General features: G+C 40.9%; 1 protein-coding gene across 1 annotated transcript; it reads right to left on the minus strand.

Annotated features, from left to right (window-relative positions):
- Positions 1–3473: 3473 nt before the first annotated feature.
- Rwdd1 (RWD domain containing 1) lies at positions 3474–24028 on the minus strand. Its single transcript, XM_038340648.1, has 7 exons — positions 23785–24028; positions 15670–15735; positions 10391–10521; positions 7751–7894; positions 7016–7148; positions 6508–6570; positions 3474–3774 (listed from the first exon to the last, which is right to left on the minus strand). The coding sequence occupies exons 1-7, from the start codon at positions 23855–23857 to the stop codon at positions 3653–3655; spliced, it is 732 nt and encodes a 243-aa protein (XP_038196576.1). The 5' UTR covers positions 23858–24028; the 3' UTR covers positions 3474–3652.

Raw genomic sequence — 24028 nt, forward strand, 5'->3', positions numbered from 1 at the left:
TTTTTCCTTCATGCTTAGTGTTCAAAGGCATAGGTTCATTATCAATCAAGTACCAATGAGAGATAGAAGCTCCAACCTTCCCATAAAAAAAATGTTGACTTGCAATCAACAGAATTTCAGAAAATTATCTGACAACAGCAAGTGTCTTTGATTGAAATGCAAAAACTACCCAGCAATCACCTTCCATTCACACACACACACACACACACACACACACACACACACACACACACACACTTATTCTGCTGTTGATGTTAAGTCTAGATAGTATCAGTGTACTGGTAGATCATGAAGTACTTTTGAGGCTCTTCTTTTTTTGTTCATAATCTATTCCTAAGCTTTTTGAGAAAAAAATTTAATTTCAAAGCTGTTCTTGATTGCAGTAAATCCCACTGCATACTTGTTTCTCTAAGATTGCATGTCTAAGATTCAAAAGCCTAATAATGTTCCACACAAAGGATTTGCAATGCAAATGTTCTTCGTCTTTGTGCAGTCTGTCAAAATCAAGACCAGTAAGATGAAGAAATACCCAACAGAACACCCCCATCCCCAATTCTGACTGCCTTCTTTAGAAAGACTACTACCTACCTATCCTAACTTGCTACTTTAGTAAGGCCATGTTTTCCCAACAGTTATCTGCTAGCTGGCCTCTCATACTCTGTCTACCTCGTTTTCTACCTGCCTCTCCTTTGGTTCAGTATTCCTGAAATACTTACCTGAATCACACACTTAAAGAGAAACTTAATGCAGTTTAGCATTGATGGTTCAGGACCATGGACAGTGTCCAGGTATTGTAATGGGGACCAACTGAAAATTTGGTATAGTATTAAACCCATTCATTGTGGTGGCTAAAAGTGGTAAGGGTCTAGTCACAATATTAAAACTCTGGACTGTGTTGTTTCTCTTCATGGATAGAAAAACATTAATACTACTACAAAGGACAAATGGTACACAGCAGCTGTCCAGTGATACAGTGACTTGTTCAGCTTACTGAACACATCTTTTAAGTGACTGTCCCCAGTAAACAACTAGAAAGCAAATCTGTGTGTTTTAAAACTGTGTATCTACAGTGTCGATGCAATTACCAAAGACTGAATCAAGGATGAGAAATGGGTGTGATTCAGAATGCAAAATCAGTTCTAGATATAAAATAAATAAGCACAAGTCATTTTTCTTTGATGAGTGTTTTAATAATCAAAACAACCTCTTTGGCCATCTTTTGATACTAGTGAATTAACAAAGGGGTCACATGAACTTTCATCTGAGCAGAAGCAGCCTGACAACTTACTATCTTTTTGGCAATATGTGTCGCCTGCTAAGCAGTGGCTAAGCAGCAAATAAGCTAATGCCACCCACTTTTTTAAAATACTTATTTATTTATTATGTATACAATATTCCGTCTGTGTGCATGCCTGCAGACCAGAAGAAGGCACCAGACCCCATTACAGATGGTTGTGAGCCACCATGTGGTTGCCGGGAATTGAACTCAGGACCTTTGGAAGAGCAGGCAATGCTCTTAACCTCTGAGCCATCTCTCCAGCCCCTGCCACCACTTTTATACACACTGCATGCCACTGCTTCTGAAAAGCTACACCTCCAGTTGACTGTTTCTTCCCAGTTACTCCATGTAAACGTGTGACCATCTTGACACATACTCCTGGCTTGCTTTACTACCTGACAAAACATCATAAAATAGAAGCACTTCAGGTGATGTCAGCTTGCAGGCCCAACAATGGGTATTGTAACACACAGTAACAACTCATAAGCATCTTTCTTCTAGAAACTTCTATAAACTCATCTTTAGCTGCTTAATATACAGTTTGTAAAGTAAAATGAGCTCTTCAATGAGATGACACTGACCTCCTCACCCCCGCTTTTAGTTTGACCTCAACTGGACAATATTCAAATAATCTTTTATGTTTTGCCTCAGATCACCACTTCCTCAATTTGCACCTGAGGAGCCTTGCTGGCAGACAGCATGAAAGGATGAGGATTCAGGACCCTTATTCAAGAATGTGGGTGGAAATAGAAAACTGATTTGAACGCTTAAGAGAATTCTCATTTTTCCCATAACTCACGCACTCCATACCCAGTGTTCCTCTGTGCCACAAGGTCCCAGTATGATGACATGTATTTACTTTCTTATCCTACTATTTCTATATCGCTTGGCACAAACAGAAAAAAAAAAACAAGCAAGCTTTCCCACATGCAAGTGGTCAGATATTACTTCCAATGCCATTCGTCAGGCTGCTACACAAGTGGAATCATCGGCTTATTCCCAAAATATGAATCCATCTGTGACTTACAGTCATTAGAACGAGCCAGGCTGTCTTTGTTATCACTTGTTTTTCACTACAGTTTAGAATAACCATGGCAGAAACCCACTTCAGTATCAAAATATCTAACAATCTTGAAAATGATCAGAAGGGAGAGACTCCTTGGCACATCAAGGTCAGACACCTGACCTTGGGCAAGTATTCTTTGTTTTTTCATAATCTTAATTGAACAGCTTCTTCCAGGTTCTTATTTATCAACTAATCAGTTTTCAAGGCTCTTTTAAGGAAAGAGAAATGCTCATATAACACAAACTTTTGGCTCTCTCTACATAGAAATGCTGAAAGTTATTGCAGCCACCTGTCATCAAGGTCAATCAAAAAATCCTCAAACAGTATTAAATTCCATGATAGTTTAATCTTAAATAGTTTGATTTTAGTCATAAGTCTCACTCCAAAAATATCTGTGAGATTGATATTGCATTTGTGGGTATATGACACATATTTTGGACTGGAGGTAGCTACCTGGCATAGCACAAGCGATGCCCACTAGGGTCAAGTCAACCTTCTAAAACTGTAGTGAATAGATAGTATTCACGAAGCCTGGCTCTCTTACCTGATGCCCCAACCAACCATCTTAATTCAATACAAAGATGGCATCCCATACACACGTATCTGGATTTATTTCTCTTTTAAGTAATGAGCAATCCCAATAGACCCTTTGGACTAGTTCATTGGCAGGGAAAACACCAACAGGGCAGTGTTCATCAGAAATGTGGGTTAGAATACTTCTAGAACTGCTATAACGAGACTGAACTATTCTGAAGTCAGACTGGGACCCAGTTTGTGGATCTAACCTGAGAAGGGCTTAAGGTGTAGACCTCAAAATCCTCAAATACTGCCAGTGCTATAATAAAATCTATTTTATTCCTCCCTACATAATATTTGAGCTCCTAATTTTGTTAAGACTCAAAATTGTGCCCAGAGTCCAGGTTATTTTTCTATTCACTGGAGTCTTCTTGTAAGACACTTGCAACCCAAACTAACTGTTGACTCCAACACAGAAATCATGGGTACTCCAATGTCTCATTTGTAAACCTATACACAACAGTAGTATCCTATGTGTTCAAGTGAAAAGCTCTCTCCAACACTAAATGATTTTAAATATTTAGACTGTTCATCAATAAGAGGAAGCAAACATTTTATATTTGAAATTTTATGGGCAGTTTATTAAGTTCAATGTTGAAAGCTATCAGAAGAATATTCTCCTGAAAAATATGTTTTTTTCTTAGAAAAAAACGAAAGGAAGATCCAAACCCCTCTCAGTATAGCCACAGATGCTGTGGCGGTCACGCCTCTCTGGAATCAGGGTCAGCCTGTTAGTCTGAGGAGTCGCTCCCTGCAGCAACAGGATTGTAGTCGGGATCATCATCACCATCCTCCAATTCCAAGTCATCCATTTCCTGGAACAAGGACTCATCCACCTCCACGTTGTTCCCAGCTGTGAAGAGCAAGACAGCCTCGCCTTAAACTCCAGAGACACACCCATCGTGGACTCCCAGGAAAACACGCCCACCTTGGACTCCTAGGCTACCAGTGAAAATCCTTCCAAACTAAGTTATCAGCAGAGACTTTGACAATAGAAGAGCAACTCCAGTCTTCATGGTCATAGTCTAAAGTCTCACTGTTTTAAGAAAAGGCTCATAGAATATTTAATGACAATGAAGCATGTTACAGTGGGAAACGATGACTCACTGTCCTCTACATGGTGGACGATCACTGAGACCAACCCCACATATCATCTATCTAATCTAGCGACGGCAGATATACATATCATTCAAGCTCAGCAGCACTTCTTAACTTTCTGTCAGATAAAACTTGCCTTATATACTTGCCTACTTCCCTTTCTGTACAACAGATGGCAAAGGCTCTCATGCCTACGTCTATGTCTAAGCTCTGGCCAGGCTCTGCCTCAGCACCAAACCCTGAGACAGCCTGAGTCAGATATAGTAGAGTAACACAGCACTCCCCAGTCTGTGCAAATGGTATCTTCCTTCCCTCTGGGAGTGTAGCTTACTCACATTCAATCCAATAAGAATATAAAGAGAGCCTTGAGCAGTTCAGACCTAAAACTAGACTATACCAAGTCCAGGCCAAAGAACAACTGACTTGGGGGTAGTGAAGGCTTCTCAAGTACCGTAGGGGTACACCTGAATCCACCAAGAACATAAGGGTTAGTGTGAAGCAGTTCTAGAAGTACAAAAAAGGCAGAAGGAAAAAGTAAGATTTTAACACTTCTATTTAGCAGACAAGATTCTTGAGGGAAAATACCTTGAAGTAACACAGGCAAGGCAAGACTGAGAGACACTGTGGTTTTTTTCCTTATCGAAGAATTTTAAAGTTTTATGGTTAAATATAAGTTTCACTATCTCAGAACCAGAGCAGGAAATATAGAATGTTTAAGGCCCTGAGAAGGAAAAAGAGATTCAGAGGCTGGAGAGATGGCAAGAGCACTAGCTGCTCTTCCAGAGGACCAAGATTCAATCCCAAACACCCACATGGGGCTCACAACCCTCTCCAGTTTCAGATGTGGTGCCCTCTTCTGGACTCCATGGCAACTAAACACACATGCAGTAAAACACATATGCAGTCAAATACTCATACACATAAAATAAACAAACCTTTAAAAGAAAAGGAGAAAGAGATTCAGAGAAATGATTTAGATAGCTACAATAAAAGTTCATGCAAAAATAATAAAGTCTTCAAATAAGAGAAGGAGATTGTTGGGAGACATTTCCAAGGTAGACTTAACAGGTCTCTTTGGGAAATCTAGAGATAAAGAGAAATCCTTACCTAAAGAAGAAGAAAGCAGTCAAGAATAACTGAAGACAAGCATGCTGAAGCACACTTCTAATCCAAGCACTTGAGAGGCAGAGGCAGGAGGATCTAAGTTCAAGGTCAGCCTGGTCCACGTAGTAAGTTCCAAGCCAGCCACTGCTATGCAGTGAGACACTATGGAAGAGGGAGGGAAAAGTAAAGATACTAAAGTTTCTATAGCACAAGAGAACGAGATGAGGCTTTGGAGAGCTGGAAATCCTCAAGCAAACAAAAAAGAATATCCCACTGGATTTCTGACTTTTTTTATTGTCTTGAGAGTCTCACTCTGTAGCCTAGACAGGCCTGTAACTCACAGTGCAGAACAGTATGGCCTCAAACTTGGGCAATTCTGTTCAGTCTCCAAGTACACAGATTACAGGTGCTGAGCCATCATGCCCAGCTTTGGGTTTCGTTTTTAAGATCATAAAAATAAAAGTCTTGACCTATCTGCTAGAGAAGATTTGAGGAAAAAGAAATATTGAGGGCTGGCAGTGTAGCTCAATGACAGCGTTTACTTGCATACACAAAGCCTGGGGTTCAGTTCTTAACACCAGGAACAGGGTGAGTGCAGGTAAGGCCCCATGAGGTCAGGAAGAATGGCTTAGCAGTGAGCCACATCAACAGTGTCTAAGCTTCTCCAGCACACAGTGTTTGAGAGGCCAAACCCAGAAAAACTCCAAACGACAGGAGACATAAAGAAAGTCAAAGAGACATGCAACCCTAAGAAGGTGCTACTCCTGCGACCAAGTGGGACCGAGCATGGAGGCCAGTCTAAAAACAAAAGGAAGCCATCAGCTGCACGAGGCCAGGCAATGGTCCAGGTACTCTTTGCCATGAGCATAGTGACAAGGACAGTACAATAAGCATTTCAGGATGGGTCGCTGGTAGACGCAGAGAGAACAAAGAAGGTAAGGGGAGGAGCAAGTGAGGAGAGCACAGGGACAAGATGCCCAACAGCTACACAAGCAGGAGGAAGGGCCCTGCCAGCAGAGGAAGCGAGGAGTTTCACATCTGGGGCTTCTCCACACCAGGAGCAGATCGTGGATGTGGTTCTCCAACGTCTAATATAGACTTTTGAGGACAACGTCCCCTGAACTATGCTGCCCAGTTTTCCAGTTGACAGAGGCTCATGTACTATGAGAATGCCACCCTGAGAAAACTTGAAAACACACATTGCTAGACAATTTAAACATTTAGATAGAGTGTATAAATTGATCATCTATTAGAACTTATTTTCAGAATGTGATTTTTCACAGGTTTGGCAGGATAATTTCACACTAAATACAAACATAATTTGCTTTTCATGAAATAAGAAGATGATGTTTTACATCCATGAGGAAGTCTAACAGTATCTTACCGTCCTCCAGGAACTGGATATCAGATGTGTCAAGATTATGATCTGTTTCAAATAACTGTTTCCCTAAAAGAAATAAATATGCTTAATTCAAAAGGGATAGCATTCCTTCATTCCCTACAACCACTTAAAAAGGAGCTCAATAAAAGAAATCTGAACATATGTATTTCTGGGAATTTCAATAAATTTATGGATGGACTGTGCAGTAGCTTAGAAGTTAAGACCTGTATTCACACTAAAACAGAAAAATGAAAAACCAAAGCTCCTCAGGCCTGGAAGACTATGGGTTTGCTTCTCTCACTCTGAAGGCTTTTGATCCTCAATATTCTTATTCCAGGATCCAGAATATGAATCAAGACTCGCCAGTTACCAAACAAAGATAACAGTAGCTATGAATTGTGTGTGACGAGACACGTGTTTGCCATGGCAACCTGTCCTGGCCATCTTTGCTGTCAGGGGACGGCACAGCTGCGGGGTGGCAGGAGTCACCATGCCAGAGAGGCACCCGTACCACTTAGTTTGTTTTTTCCTGCTTGTTCTTCTTCTTTCATCCGTTTCTTCTTCATTTCCAGGAGTTCTGCATCAAATTTGGCTTTCCAACTCAAGAAATTCTCAATCGTAACAGGAGTGCCATGGAACAGTTTCTTAGGAAACAAAAGACACAAGCATCATGCCAATGAGGCAGTCATTTAACAAGCATAGCAAATGACTGTGTCTTCCAGACGCACAACCACCGAGGTGAAGAACACTAATGACTCCACCTGCACTAGCTCTCTTTAGTTTCAGCAGCTTACTCTGGAAAAGGCAATTATTATTCTTCTAAATATTAAAAAAATTTAAGATAATATGCAATGTACTTACTGTACTTGTCATAGTTACTTACTATTAAGCAAAGTTCTTGGTTTAATATATTCTGGATAAACATCAATTTCTAACACTGCCATCACTTTTTTACTTTACTCAGAGCTTGGTGCTCGTCTGTATCATTAGGAACTTAGGACATTCTGATTTACAATACAAGAATGATTTACAATTCTTGGTCTTTCATGAGTGAGCTTTATCAATCTGTCACTTGTCACTCACATGTCATCAACCACTCCTAGTTAAATTTACTTTTTAGTTCACTACTGTGACTGCCAAAAAGCCAGTTACTAAATAAAATAATCAGAAAAAAAGAAAAGCTAAATATCAAACAAGCCACCTAAGAGATGTAAAAAAAAAAAAATCAGAAGATTTTCAAGTATACCTTCTCTGCTTCTTCTGCTTCCTTTTCTTTCTGTTTCTTTTCTTCCTCTCTTCTGGTTTTTATCTGATCGACTATCTCATTTAGCTTTTCCTGAACGGCTGTCACAAGAGTGAAGATCATCACCATGCCGAGATTCTCCTCAGCCTGTATAAAACAGAGAGGTGGCAAGAAACACACTTCTCAGTAAAGAAAATGCTGTCTGAAGCACCAATGTTTAGTATAATAACTAGAACCCATGTTTAGAAGACGATCCCTCGTTCAGTTATACCACATAGTTGGGTAAATGAACATTTAAAACTGGAGTACAGGGGCTGGAGAGATGGCTCAGAGGTTAAGAGCATTGCCTGATCTTCCAAAGGTCCTGAGTTCAATTCCCAGCAACCACATGGTGGCTCACAACCATCTGTAATGAGGTTTGGTGCCCTCTTCTGGCCTGCAGAACATGCAGACAGACTATTGTATACATAATAAATAAATATTTTTAAAAGCAATAAAAAATTTAAAAACAATCTGGAGTACAGAGTCAGAAGTAGTAGCCTGTAAAACTCAGCACTTGTGAGATGGAAACAGAAGGATCAGAAATGCTTAGTTACATAGAGAGTTCAAGGCCACCCTGGACTATATGGCCCTTGTCTTTAATGACTATGCCATGGACATAGGAAACAAGGAAGTATTGTCCTAAAAATCTGACAATACAGACTTCCAACAAAAACTAGCAGGAAGGATAAAACAGTGTCATTTCTTAATGATTAAGAGAATTTCAAGAAGACATTATGATTCTAAGCATATATATGTCCAGAACACAGGCAGGTACATGCAATTTTATAAAATGAATATTAGATGTAACATCAAAGACTAATCCCAGCACAACAGAGTAGATGACTCCAATACCCCAAAGAGTTATGAGCTGCCATGTGGGTGCTGAGAACCGAACCCATGTCCCATGCAAGAGCAGTTAGTACTCTGAAGTGCTGAGCCCGCCTTGCCAGGCCCCTTAGCTCTTTCTGTTGGTTAGTTGGCTAAGTGTCCACCCTGTTTATCTTTTCAAAGGTCCAATTCCAGTTTTGTTGATTTTTTGGTTTTTTTCCATTTCATTCATTTTGGCCATACATTTAACAATTTCTTTCAGTCTACTGATTTGAGGTTTAAATTCTTTCATTTCTATAGCTTTGAGGTATCTTTAAGTTATTTGAGATCTTGCTTATTTCTTAATGTATTTATCTACATTAACATAAATTTTCTTCTTTGGACTGTTCTCATTGTATTCCACAGGATCTGGTATGCTGTGTTTCCATTTTCATTTGTTCCCAGGAATGTTTTATTCCCCTCTTGACTATCATTGTACTATGAGTATACTGTTTAATCTCTATGCATTTGTACATGCTCTAGAATTTCTCTTGCTAGAATTATTTCGGTTTTCCTGTATATTCTGAGACTTGAACTACATGCTAATATATGATCTGTTTTAGATTAAGTTCTTCAGTATTTGGATGGAATGTTATATCTATGGTATCATTTAATTTAGGTATTCTCTGTAACTCCAGTTCCAGGGGACCCAATGCCCTCGGCTGGTTTTCACAGGCACCAAGTATACACACAGTGCACATGTATACATACATACAATGTAGCACTGTAAACCTGGTCAAATGAGGATGACTGCAGAGGTACAGACCCTAATGGAAAACCTACTATTACTGTTTTGTTAAAGGTTGTATCATTCAACAGTCTTCTAAGTATTTATGTTTGTTCCTATAGACTAATGCAGTTTTCAACCGTGGAGAGAACCAGAACTGCTCAAAGTCCTGAAAATAGTGACTGCTGACTCCTCATCCCGAAAAGGCACACGTTTATCAGTCCATCCTATCCCCCAATGTTCAGAGAACATCATGGAAAGAGGGTGTGGAAAACTAAGAGCCAGAGGCTAGGGAGGGGTTCTGAGTCTTCCGGACATGACACAGCCATGTGGTCATGAGTTCACTATAGCTGTGGAAACATACACAAGGCTTGCACTGGGTCAAACCTGGCAAAATTCCAACAGTGAAGGTAGAGGACACCAGGCCCCACCCTCAGCTGACGAGCCATGAGCAGCTGACAGCTTCTATGGAAAGGAGTCATCTTTCTTTGGGTATGGCCGACAGGGGTTGCCCATGCTCTAGCCAAGCAAATATTGATTATTTAAAGGAAGGGCTGGAGAGATGGCTCACTGAGGTTAAAAGCACAAACTGCTCTTTCAGAAGATGAGAACAGAGTTCCCAGCCCCGGCACCAGACAGTCACAACTGCCTGTAACTCAGGGCGTCCAACACCCAGAGGGCGCCTGCAGCCCACCTGCACACAGACTCACCTAGAGACACACATACTTAAAAATAAACCTTAAAAACAACAACAACAAAAAAAAGGAAGAACAGTATATGAGGATGGGTGGGAGGAGTTTTGCCGAGGGAAGGTCTGGAGGTAACATTATATACATATATACACACATGAAATTCTCCTGCCTTTCTCAAAGATATCTTATGGTTGTATATCATGAATTCTGATTGGTCAATGTACTATTTTACATATATTGAAAAACATTTCCTAGCCATCATTTAATATTAAGGTCAATAAAATATGCTACTATAAAGCAAAATTATTTCCTTACCTGCAATGCCAGTAATTTTAAAATGTCTGAGACATCATTATCTTCTAGATTTTCCTGGGAGAATATTTCATAAAGGGGAGCTTCATCGGGGTATTTTTCACTATATGTAAACTTGAGAGTAGTCTGGACAGCTAAGGCATAAGATAAAAGTTTAATGGAAACACATTAAAAGTATTAAAAAAATCAGTGTTTCTATTGAGTCAATAATTTATAACATTAATGAAAAGTAGAACAACAGAATTACTAATTTAAACAACAACCTCAAAGAGATGAGTCAAACAAATAAGGGAAAGAAATCCTTTTCTGCCTGTGACACATATTTATCACCTAGTGGCATTTTATTATACTGTATTTCAGAGGACAAACACTATCCATTTAAAAAAAATCCTGGCAAACAAAATCTTAATTAAAAATACTAGCTTTTATTTATTTACTTATTCTTTTTGTTTGTTTGTTTGTTTGTTTTCCAAAACAGGGTTTCTCTGTGTAGCCGTGGGTGTAGATCAGGCTGACCTCTAACTACTGTCTCACATTCAGCCTTTACTAGAGGAAGTTCCTTACTGCAGAGGACTTAGATGTAGGCTGATTCATATTCCAAAGACACAATAATAGGACGCTGCTAACTGCGTAGCTAGGTGACACATTTTTACACTGGGCAATTTGAAAGGTTAGCTAGGAATTTTTGAGCTAGACTCTTCTACACTAATATTTTAACTTTGTGGATTATGCCAAGCTACAAACTTGCCATTTAAGAATTCAAGTCTTTATTTTGTTTATTTGTTTTTCCAGACAGAGTTTCTTTGCAAAACAGTCCTGGCTGTCCTGGAACTTGCTCTGTAGACCAGGCTGGCCTCGAACTCACAGAGATCTGTCTACCTGTGCCTCCCGAGTGCTGGGATTAAAGGAGTGTGCCACCACCAACTGGCTAAGAGTGCAATTCTTACGAGTGCACCAGTGCAAGATAAACAGTGCAGCCCAGCACTTGGGTACTCTGGTCACAGACAGCTTGGAGGAAGTCAAAAATGATAACCCTTTGTAATTTTATCTATGGTCTTTTATTTAGAGTTTATCATTCCTGTTATTCACTGTTTTATTATTAAAACCTAGTGACTAAAAATATATTCATTTGCTTTGTATGAAGAGTTGTCCCACAAAGTACACGCGGAGATCGAAAAACTTACAGATGTTGATTCTCCCACCACATAGGTTTTGGGAATCGAACTGAGGTTGCCAGACTTAGCAGCAAGTGCCCTTTCTCTCTGATCAGCCCCACAACCCACTGCTTATGATGAAGTAATTCAAATCCATGTTGCTCTCAATTAGAAGGCTACAGTCTACAGGACTGATTTGCTTTAATCTTCATGTTAACTATCACTGTATATTATATGGGTCACTTGTACAACTCCACAAGCTGAGCACTAAGGAGGCTGACCTATGCCGATCATAAATTTCAGAACAGCCGCTGGGCTACACAGCGAGACCCTACATCAAAAGAATTTTTTTTTTAATTTTGATCACATTAGATAAGTTTTTAAAAGCACAAACAAATCTTAGTTGGGAACATAGGCTGCTCGGTGGCAGAATGCTTGCCTATGTATGTGTTCATGGCCTTCATTCAATTCCAGTACTGTAAAATAAAAAGCATTTGAGAGGCAGGCAAAAGGACTGAGTGTGCAAGGCCAGCATGGATCATACAGGGAGATCCTGTCTGGGACTAGATGCAAGGTCTCGTATGTACCAGGTAATACCACTGTATTACAGACCTCAGCCAAATAACAATGTACTGAAAAACAGTGACTGCTAAGACATTAAAATCACAAAAAGCAAATTAACACATAAAATTCACCACAGTCTAGTGTGGGAAGTCCTTCTGTATATGTGTTGCTTTTATTGGTTAATGAATAAAGCTGCTTTCGGTCAATGGCTTAACAAAGGAAAGCCAGATAGATGGGAAATCCAAACAGAGATGTAGAGAGAGAGTAGGCGGGAGTCAGTGAGACACCAGGTAGCCACCTCAGGAGACTATGCGCCAGAACCTTACCAGTAAACCATGAGCCTTGTCGTAAAATATAAAATAATAGAAATGGATTAACTTAAGATATAAGAGCTAGCTGAAATATGCTTAACATATTCACCAACAGTATTGCAAATAATATCCTTTCTGAGTGATTGACAAGCAAACAGCCTCCACCAACAGCAGTGCACATGAGCATCTACTTCTACTCTCTCGAGTTCTAGAATTCACCCAAGATTGTTCTTAAAGACACAGTGTAAACACTGCAATAAATTTTATCTTGCAGATACATTAAAATGCACTTAACTCTTTTAAGTAGCTAAGTTTTTTGTTTGCTTTTGATTAGGTACTTTTGTTGACTAGGTATATTTATACCTGCTATAGTTTCACGGACCAGAATTCAAAATCACCTTTCCTCAGTCTCCTAAATGATGGGACTATAAACACATATTACTATACCTACTAAAAAGTATAAGCTTTAAAACAAAAACAAAAAAACTTACTGCTTCTAATATAAGCAATACCAGGTATCCATTATAGAAACGTATGATAGCCTTGATTCTATGCATATCATTGGATCATTTCACTATATGCAAACTTACTAAATCAGAACTCAATAGTAACTATTTACCAACTATCTATAACTATCTACCAATCCAAAGTCAGACTGAAAGGCTAGAGAGATAGCCCATGATAAAACACTTGCTGTACAAGTGAGAGGACTAAATGTCTGGAATCCACGTAAAAGCACAGTGAAATACAACACACATGGAAATTCAATGACAAGATGGCAGGCAGAAATAGGACAATCTCCCAAAGTTCACAGGCCAGGCAAAGCAAAGACTAGACTAGCACCCAATATTGTCCTCTGACCTCCACACATTGTAAACATACAACCACACATGAGTGTGCATGCACACATACCCCAGGGGCTGGAGAGATGGGTCAGCAGTTACCAGCACGAGCTGCTCCTCCAGAGGACCTAGGTTCAGTTCTCAGCACCTAAATGGTGGCTCACAACCATCCATCACTCTAGTTCTAAGAGATATGATCCCTTTTTCTAGCTTCTACAGAGAGCAAGCATACACACTTAAATACAAGAATGTAAACACTCATATACATAAAATAACAATAAATACTAAAAAAAAAATAAAAACCAAAAAAGGGGAATTAAGATTGAAGAAACAAAATGTATAAGACATAACTACAATCTCAAACCTAACAGGTACATCATCACAATTTCTTCAATATTAAAATAAGCAAACTTCCCTAAGTAGGTCATCACTTACTGGTTAAAATAGAACTATGATTATTGTTATTTTCCTTATAATATCCTATAAGTAGAAATGCACATAGGGTTATTTTCTTACATCCCCTGTTCCACAGTCTAACAAGGGTAAATGTCCGCTGCTCCATGATCTAACACATGTAAATGTCTACATCCCCTGCTCCGTGACCTAACACATGTAAATGTCTACATCCCCTGCTCCGTGACCTAACACTTGTAAATGTCTACATCCTCTGCTCTGTGATCTAACACACGTAAATGTCTACATCCCCTGCTCTGTGATCTAACACATGTAAATGTCTACATCCTCTGCTCTGTGATCTAACACACGTAAATGTCTACATCCCCTGCTCTGTGATCTAACACATGAAAATGTCTATATCCTCTGCTCCGTGACCTAACACATGTAAATGTCTACATCCCCTGCTCCGTGACCTAACACTTGTAAATGTCTACATCCTCTGCTCTGTGATCTAACACACATAAATGTCTACATCCCCTGCTCTGTGATCTAACACATGTAAATGTCTACATCCTCTGCTCTGTGATCTAACACACGTAAATGTCTACATCCCCTGCTCTGTGATCTAACACATGAAAATGTCTATATCCTCTGCTCCGTGACCTAACACATGCAAATGTCTACATCTTCTACTCCGTGATCTAACAGATCTCTTGGACTAATCTAAGCAGCATATTTCTCTATTCACCAACACTGAAAAAAACCTACTGGATGAGATGAAATATCTTCATTTTAATTTGTCTTAAGGATTAGTGAGACTAGTTTTTAAGTAAACATTTATAATGCCATGTCTAGAATCTATGTTTCAATACCCTGTTTACTCTTTTACTAATCGGTTCATTACAATGAAGTATAGGCCCAGCACTCAGGAGGCAGAGGCAGGCAGATCTCTGTGAGCTCGAGGCCAGCCTGGTCTACAAAGCAAGTAAGTTCCAGGACAGCCAGGGTTCTTACATAAGAAAACCCTATCTCAGAATAAATTTAAATAAATAAATAAAATGAAGCATAGGCACAAAAACAGCATGACCTAGGCACTGTTTCAAGCCATTTTTTAAATTAAGATGAACTATACACAACTATTATTACAAGAGTGTTATTAGCTCCCAATGAAGGTACTGTTCAGAATGAGAACGACTTCCAGAAACTTTAGTAAGAAAATGAAATTTCGGTCTACATGCATACAACACTGGTTTACATGGCCAAGTAATGCTGAGGAGCTGGGGGTCGGGGGGGAGGCTTAGAGCAGTATTTATTTGAAACTTCAATGAATGTACTAACATTGTAGAAAGTTATATATAGAAGTACAGAAAAAGTAACTGTATCGACCTCAATGGAATGAAAGATTGCAAAATATTGTGATGTGAAACTCATTTTCAATTATTAAAAAACATACCAGTTTCAAGTAATGTCACTAGAACTGACTGACTCCTCCCAACACTCTGTCACCACCGGAGATAAACATTCTTGAGACTGTCGACTTAACCATAACTTTTAAAATTACTATATTAATTGACTTGGACCAAAAATGGATAACCTTCATATTATCACTAAGCTTAATTTATTTAGCTTACTAATTTTAAAGCTGTTTTATTGTGGGGGGCAATGATGAGTAGATAGGTGTACATTCAGCCTGTTTATAACAGCAAATGCTCAATAAATAATCTACACTTCCAAAGAAAATAGCAGCATTTGAAAAACAGAAGTCACTTGACAAATGCTTTGAACACAATCGCCTTCTCTTCATCTGCTATATTATTAACCTAAAGGCTTCGCTTCTAAACACGCAGCATACTGTGCCAGATGCTGAAGCCTGGGCTGCCTCTGCCTCCAGCAGCCAGACCTACACAGCAAACAGAGGTCACAAGCACACAGCTGCACTGCCCTGCAGTGACTGAAGAAGGAGCAAAGTTGCTGCGGAGCCCAGAAAAAAATCAGAGTAATTTCACCATGCTTACTTTCATCGTTTTCTCCAGCCTCTGACGTCACAGTGATGGTGAAGCTGGGTGGGCTTTCTGATAATACTGCAAGAAAACACACAGAGCAGTTATTAGGATGTTTCCCGCAGCAGACACTTCCAGCGATTTATCGCTGTTCAGCAGTAGAAAGTCGTACCTCACCTGTATTCTCATTTCAGCAAATACAGACTAACAGAACACTAAAATGATAAACTCACTATTTTGACCAGGAGTAATCTTAATCTGAAAAGAAGTACTTTTAGTTAACTAACTCTCTAATCAATTAAATATTAAGTCATTTGCATTTTATTCCAAAATCTATCAGTATATAAAAAATGCATTCCAAAAAAAATCCCAAACAGAATGGTAAATAAAAACTTTAGAATTTTTCACCAACCACTACCCACAGATATTCATGTTACAACAGTTTACTATATTATCTTGTTATTTTCCACATGTTTAAATGAAGTCAAATCTAATCTTTCCAAAAGAATGAGCCTTTACCATCTTTCACACAATTATAATAGAAGTTAGATAAGAATGTGAGCATCACTAGGTAATGGTGCACACCTTTAATCCCAGCCCTCAGAAGGCAGAGACAGGCCAATCTCTGAATCTGAGGCAAGTTTGGTCTACAAAGTGAATTCCAGGACAATCAAGGCTACATAGAGAAACTCTGTCTCAAAAACACAAAAAAACAAAAAAAAGAATTTAAACATCAAATTTCTTAAAACCTACTAATGCCAGACAATGTAAGTCAACATTTACACAGACAAGGAGGTTTCAGAGACCACTTTAGAACACGTCCAATAACATCTGTCAATCATCTACTCCCACGCAAGAGTATTATAAATTGCTATAAGGAACCCCAGATCTTGCCCAGCGTGTTATGGAAAGTGAGCAAATACTGACTTAATGGACATAACAAACCAAGTGAGAAGTAAGCAGGAAGCCGCTAACTGCAGGGTGCTTACTGCACCTCAACTTCACCCACCCCGAGACGCACTGGCTTGGCAAGGCTGCCAGCAGCTGTGTGAACTCTGGAGAGCAAAGGTCGCTCAAGAAGCCACCATGGAGACCACACGGCTTTAATCTGCCCAGGCACTGAAGCCACCATAGACACACATGATCAGTAATGTTTTTAAGGCAGAGGCCCTCATTGTGACTCGGGTTTTAAACCACAATGATGAACGTCTAAGAAAACTCAAAAGCAGTTTGCCCAAACGACGAAGCGCTCTCCCCGGACTCAAACTGTACATCAGTCTCAGACAACACATCCCTTCTTAAAAAGAGGCACTGGAACATTCTTATAAGCTCAAAGAAGTTGCTGTTACTGATTTTTAAATGTTTATTATAAGACATTACATATGATCCATAATTCTTCTTTAGCTTTAACATATCACAAAATGTCAAGACTGTGACACAGAAGTAAAGGACGCACCAACCAACAAGGACTCTGGGAAGCTACTAGCCTAGCAGATGACCACGCTGACTGAGTACCACACTGTACTTGTGTTGTGTTATGCAGTTAAGTAAAAATCCTTTAAATCCAATACCAAGACCATGGGTTTAGACCCTTAACAACAGTCCACCAAATTTAAAACATTAAACACAAAATAATTTACCTTATATACCACTAAAAAAGCTGCCAATCAAACTATGATACGTAAGTTTTTGTGTCAATCACGTTCAAATATAAAACATACATCTCAGAAACAGTTACACACATCATCACCTTCAGGCCACAGATGTGGACACAGAGCGTTCACACCAATTACCAACATACAGTGCTGCAGCTGTAAGTGGCAAGACGCACAGGCATTCACTTCAAAAGGAAAAAAAACCTCATTTCTAGGTGATAAATTTCAGGGACGTAATCTGAATGAGGTTGAAAGCCACGAATGGCACATTAGCAAGCAGAGACGAAGGAGGAAGCGCGTGAGGGTGGCAGAGGACGAGGGCTGGGAAGCTAAGAACATTTAGAAGAACTATGTTTTCTGTAGGATGGACATATCAGTGGGCTAGTGAAAGGACATTTCACAGTGTGATCCCAGACAGCAACAGTTTCAGCAGCTGGCACTGTGTCTCTGTGCAGGATACTACATCCAGCAAGAGCGCACAGAATAGGAGGCAAACGAAACCAGGCAACTTGTACAATCAATCAGACAAGGATAATGAGGTCTGAACTAGGACGGGAGCCATGGGAATAGCAGAAAATTAAGATGGTGATGACAGGCCGAGTTTGCAGCTGTGAATATAGTGCCACCAAACCAAATACAAATACGGAAGAAATCAGACATGGTATATTTCAAATAGAGGGAAACCTGCAGAGGTGAGGAGTGGGCAATCACAAACAAGGAAAGAGGAGAACCAAACAAGGCCTTAATTCAATTTGGATCTTCTGGTAATAGCTGAAGCTACCAGGCTATGGAGATCAGTAGAATTCAATTAATGAGACCTAAAATTAGAGAGACAAGATAAAAGGCAAAGGCCAGCAGCAGCTTTGTGAGGAATCCTTAATTTGAAGAAAAAAGTGAAAGGGAAAAAACCTGTCAGAGAGTAAAAGTGGCAGCCACAGAAGACAGTAACAAACAATATAGAAGCGTTACACAAATCACAGGAAGTCTCAGGGTGGAAGATAATCCTGCTACCCCATCACATCCCAGCACCATCTCTGCTCACTCTGTTTCTCAGCAAGGAGGTTAACACAGCACTGCTTTTATAAACATCCTCAGGACAGGTCTGGTGGCAGCTGCCTGTAACCCCAGCATTTAGGAGGTAGAGGTAGAGCAGTCAGGAATTCAAGGATGCCCTCAGCTACACAGGGCACTGGAGGCTAGCCTGAGCTATGTAAGCCCTGACAAAGGGAGGGAGGAGGCAAACAACATAAACTAAAAGCCGCTCTCTATGTGTCCTCAGTGAGTTAAGATCACTTAGAGAAAGAGGTAGGGCTATACAGTCCAAACACTAGAAAACCTAGGCCTTATGAAAACACTTTGTGCATGGAGGACCCTGACAGATCATATGTAACCCCCGACAAGGCGCCAGTCATCTGCTTCATGTTCACGAGTTAGTGGTCTTTCATTTCCTTGCTTCCACTTCTTACTCTATGTCCTAGCAATGACATCACTTGTGCAGAGTGCACCTGCTGTGGAATATCTGTTTAACTGGGCAACGATGGGTTACATTTGTTTATGCTGCGTTTGCTCAACAATGTAAAGATGGGTTGCTCTGCTGCCTAGGGCACCTGACTGGCCTAATAAAAAGCTGAACAGTCAATAGCTGGGCAGCAGAGGGACAGGTGGGGCTGGCGAGCAGAAAGAATATAAGTAGGAAGAGGAATCTAGGCTTGAGAAGAGACAGGACGAGGGGAAAGATTGAGACACTTGGGGCCAGCCAGGCAGGCAGCTGCCAGCAGCCAGATACGGAGTAGGAAATACAGGATGAAAGAAAGGTAAAAAGCCCTGAGGCAAAACATAGATACAGAAAAAATGGTTAAACTAAGTTATGAGAGCTAGTGGGATAAGTATAAACTAAGGCCAAGCATCCATAACTAACAATAAGTCTTTGTGTCCTGATTTGGAAGCTGGATAGTGGCCCCAAAGATAGTCTACTACTTGTGTCAAGAGTCCTGTTTCTGCACTGTGTTCCTCTGAAAGACTGTTCCCCTAGTTCCACTTAAATGATCATCTCTCAGTTTTCCAAAACAACTTGGGCTATCACCTCTCCTTGACTATACAGTGCCTACTTCCCTAACAGAGTTAATTCTTTATTGTGTAACCAGCAAATATTTAGTAAATAAAGACGCCTAAAGGACAGAGATTAGCAAGAATAACACTAAACAGCTATCTCAGAGACAAGAATAGGGAGAAAAGGTGAAGCAAAAGAAGTAGATTACCAATCTATAAGAAACCACAAGAGGCATGTAAGGACATGGGAACAAAAAACCATAGGACCACGAAAGTAACAGGGACAGGACTCTCCCTGGTGTTTCTAAGGTGTGCTGATGTCCATGTGCAGCAGAAAATCTAATTATCAGCTAATGAAGAGAAAGAAGGATGAGGCCCCGTTATGAGAAGTATCAACAACTAAAAGGTGTGTTTCTAAAAAGGAATAGCTCATGTTTATTGAAATATTTATATTACTTCCCACCAAACACTTGAAGAAATCCAGGCTTGCAGAGGATACAACACCAAGCTGCCACTTTAAAGAGGGGGAAATAAAGGAAAATGGGTGCCTAAGAAAGAGAAATGCCTGAGCTGGGCAGTGGTGGCGCACGCCTTTAATCCCAGCACTTGGGAGGCAGAGGCAGGCGAATCTCTGTGAGTTCGAGACCAGCCTGGTCCACAAGAGCTAGCTCCAGGACAGGCTCTAAAGCTGCAGAGAAACCCTGTCTCGAAAAACCAAATATATATATATATATATATATATATATATATATATATATACATACACACACACACACACACACACACACACACACACACATACATATGGTGGGGTAAGTTCCTGCTATAAAAAATGAAAAGAGATATGCCTTCTGAGTTACCAGAATATTTCCTTAAAAGACTGCTAGTTCCCCACCCTAGCCCCAACTGCTGCCGCTACCAACTCGACCGAGATGGTGAGACCACACCTTACGGATGATAAAACTAAAAGCCCTTCCTAGAGGACTTTCCTGAATGGGTGCGCCATGAGACTTTCACATACAATAAAAATCAATTTCTCACTTTTAAAACCTTCTTATTGAGGTTGTCTGTCACAACTGAATCTGAAATAAATTAATTAAAATAAAATGAGGGAGGGAGAGGATAATGCTAATGCGGGGATGGGAAAATTACTCAATTGTATTTGCAAAAATTAACAACCCCTAAATTCTGTTTTGTTCTTCAAGATGCGGTTTCACAACGAAACCTAGGCTGGCCTGGAACTTCCAAGTCTCCTGACTCAGGCTTCCAAGTGCTTGGATTACAGGCATGTACCACAGCTGGTACATTCCTGAGTTCACTGGTAGAGCAATCCCATTCTAATGCACGGCTTGTTCAAGAGCACTGCTGCAGTTAGGACAAGACACGGTGCCAGACTTCTGACGCTGTGAAAAGATCACAGTGCTTTTGAAGTTTATTGTTGTGTGTGTGTGTGTGTTTGTGCTTGTGCGTGCTTATGTGTGTATGTTGTGTGCATGAGTGTGGTGTGTATATGTATATCTGTGTGCTTGTGTGTGCTTATGTATGTGTGGTGTGTGCATGAGTGTGGTGTGGGTGTCAGTGTGCTTGTGTGTGCTTATGTGGGGGGAGCATGTGCTCACGCACGCCCAGGGGTAAAGAAACCTGCAGAGACCACAAGGGGTGTTGGATCCCCTAGAGTTAGAGTTACAGGCAGGTGTGGGGTGCCTGACATGGGTTTCTAGATAGAGGAGCAAGTCTTCTTAAGCCCTGAGCATCTCCAGCCCAGGATCAAAATACTTTTGAGAAAAGTAGGGGCGTTCTGGGCATAGTGGAAGGAATTGATGAGCAATCAGAGGAGACGCTAGTTGATTCAGAGAAGACCATGAAACAGATGGAATTGATAATTTTGTTAAAAACATAATGGACGTGAAGTCTAAAAGCTATGCCAACAGACTATACAAACAACCTTGGTTTTTCACAAAAAATAAAATAAAACACCTATAAAATAAATCAATTACTTAATAGGAGGCATATCTAGCCTTTCAGAAAGTATTTCTTAAAAAAATGTGCTTTCAAAATATGATCTCTACTCTTCCTTTATGATACAATCAAAATTGTTGAGTGTTATAGACTTCTAATCAAAGGAGACTGAAGAACACATACAGAATTAAGTCCACTCTTGGTAAAGCATTTCGTTTTGGTAAACTGAAGGCCAACCACTGACTTCCAAAAAACTACCCACTGTAACATATTCTAATACAAATATGGAAATAACCAAACTCCACTACCTTAGCTGATCCTTGTCGGGTGAAGCGTTACTGATGGAGAATGGTATCAAGAGAGTACACTTCCTTTGCAAAGCTAGTTGTTAGGAGGGTGGGTCAAAGTGCAACCAAGCTACAGAACAGGCAAAAAGAAACTGCGGTAGGGTGATGGCTCACAGCAAAGGCAACACTGGACCGGCAGGTCATCGCAAACAGAATGGCAGCAAATCTAAGTTTCAGCAAGGTTTGTGGGCCAAAAGTTGACGCTTTGCTATCACACAAGGTCAAGTGTGCCTAACAAATGCTCCTCTCCTAGTTCACAAATACTCACTAAAGGTAGGGTAGGTGGGGCAGGGCGAGATCCAGTTCCTTCAGCAGCTGGAGCATCTGCCAATTTCAGTCCTAAATATGATTCAAAACGAAGTGAGACATCTGCAAACTACTGTTCTGGGCAAACCAACATGAGGTAACCTTCTTAAACCTAAGTGTAAGTATGGAAACATAAATAGGACAAAGCGCCAAACAGCAAACCTTAGAGATCCTCACAATTTCCAAGATCAAGCACAGAAATATTTTATTTCAAAGTCCTACCTTTTCCCTGAAAGATTTCATAAGAAAATGACCAAGATCAATGCAAAAATCTCTAAAAAGCATAAGGCAAGATGTTATATTTATTGCAAAATGTGTATGGATGCTGACAGGAATTATCCACAGGCTCACCTGCTAACTATGGAATAGTTGAATGCATCGCAAGAGTCATAAATTGTCATCTGTTACCCTGGCACAGGCCCCTCAAGCACGTGTGTGTATGACAAGAATTTTATATACTACAGTTATGATACTGTTTTAGGACTTAACATACGTCACCTTTGTACGACGCACAACACAGTAGTTAGCAAAGGGTACCTTCACATCAGAGACAAGTTAAGAATATCACACACCTCTGCATTTTTGCTTCTACATAAAAGGGTCGTGCCTATTCTATTTCTAAAGTACTAGAAAGGTCTGAACATCATGATTAAGATGATCTGGCAACTGACCCTAGTGTTCTATTTCAGTTTGGCACTGACATATAAGCAAGGATAGAGAAGGGAGCCAGACTCCATACACATTCACCCAGGTAGTGACATTCTCAAACCCCTCTTTCCTCATCCCCTTAACATCCTCAGCACAGCTTACTGCTGGTGCAAGAGAACATGAACATAACTGGAGCTACACAGGGGTAGGAGAGACATCTGCCTGTTGGCAAAGCAGAACAAAATTTGCTACCATTGCAAGCAGATGATCAAGGGGTGACGTCAAGAAAAAGCTAATCTAAACAATGAGAGAGTGGGTTTGGAGTTCAGGAGTTAAAGCAATATCCCTTAGGCTCTTAATTCAAACAAACAGTGATACTTACAAGACTTGGAGGAAGGGCTGTGGAATATAACCCCACCAAACCATAGCCTACACGTTCAAACTGGCTTTACCTTGACTAATCTTAAGTCTAAGAAAAACCATAGATAGGTTATCCACGAAAACAGGCTCACGGGGAAGAATTCTCCTAATAATTGATTACTTTCTCACACATTTTCTCTTGGCCAAAATCTGCTCTTCCTTCACCTCAGCTGAACCCGGATCCCAAACCTAAGTCTGCAGGGTGAAAGAAACAGCTAAGAACTGGGGACCTCTGGCAGGAGAAGCCACTTGCCTTCCCTGATCCTCCGGAACCTCGAAGAAGTCTAAGACACAGTGCGGTCTAACACCTAAGAGCCACAGCGGCCACGTCGTACATCAGGCATTCTGCAGAATGCCCCGATCATTCTTATACTTAAACAAAACTGATAAACTCGAGCGTGCTGCTCTCAAAACTCAGCATGTCAACCAGCTGCTGCTCCACAAGAGGGTAAAACGGAGAAAAGAAAAGAAAAGAAAAAGACCCTCCGCGGCTCTGGCGAAACTCAGCGCACTCCGAGAGTTTGTTTCCGCGTGCTTCGGTGAATCTCGGGTGGCTGCAGTTACGCGAAATCAAAGCGCTCGGGATGGCTCCAGGGCCTCGGCGGGGCCACCCGGTCCTTCCGATTTCAGGACAGTGGGGAAAGGAGCGGGCAGGGCGCTGGGAACTGAGTCGAGAGCCCGGGCAGAGGGGCGGGAGGGAGGGAGGGCCGCGCGGCCCCGGCCTCCGCCCCAGCCGCCAAAGTCACCTGTGAAGGAGTCGGGATAGATGGACTCCAGAGCCTCCAACTCGTTGCGCTGCTCCTCGCCGTAATCTGTCATCGTGGCCCGCGCTGCTGCCCGTGCATCGGCGCGACACCCCGGAGGCACGCTGCAGCGGACACGGCGGCCGCCGGCTGCCGGGCGGGCGCACGCGCAGAGTCCGGATGGGAAGGCCTGGCCCCACGCCTGGCCCGGTCTGCAGCGAAACAGCCCGGCTCGGCTGGCCGCCCG

Source organism: Arvicola amphibius, chromosome 8 (genome assembly GCF_903992535.2).
Source record: "Arvicola amphibius chromosome 8, mArvAmp1.2, whole genome shotgun sequence".
In the NCBI taxonomy this organism is placed as follows: Eukaryota; Metazoa; Chordata; class Mammalia; order Rodentia; family Cricetidae; genus Arvicola; species Arvicola amphibius.

What these genes read in the sequence shown, in the direction of transcription:
- Rwdd1 (XM_038340648.1), bottom strand. Translation starts at nt 23,857, where the DNA reads ATGACAGATTACGGCGAGGAGCAGCGCAACGAGTTGGAGGCTCTGGAG. An exon ending in GGCTGGAGAAAACGATGAAA is followed by an intron (nt 10,522 to 15,669) that starts GTAAGCATGGTG and finishes CTTATGCCTTAG; the next exon opens with CTGTCCAGACTACTCTCAAG. An exon ending in AAGCAGAAGAAGCAGAGAAG is followed by an intron (nt 7,149 to 7,750) that starts GTATACTTGAAA and finishes TTGTTTCCTAAG; the next exon opens with AAACTGTTCCATGGCACTCC.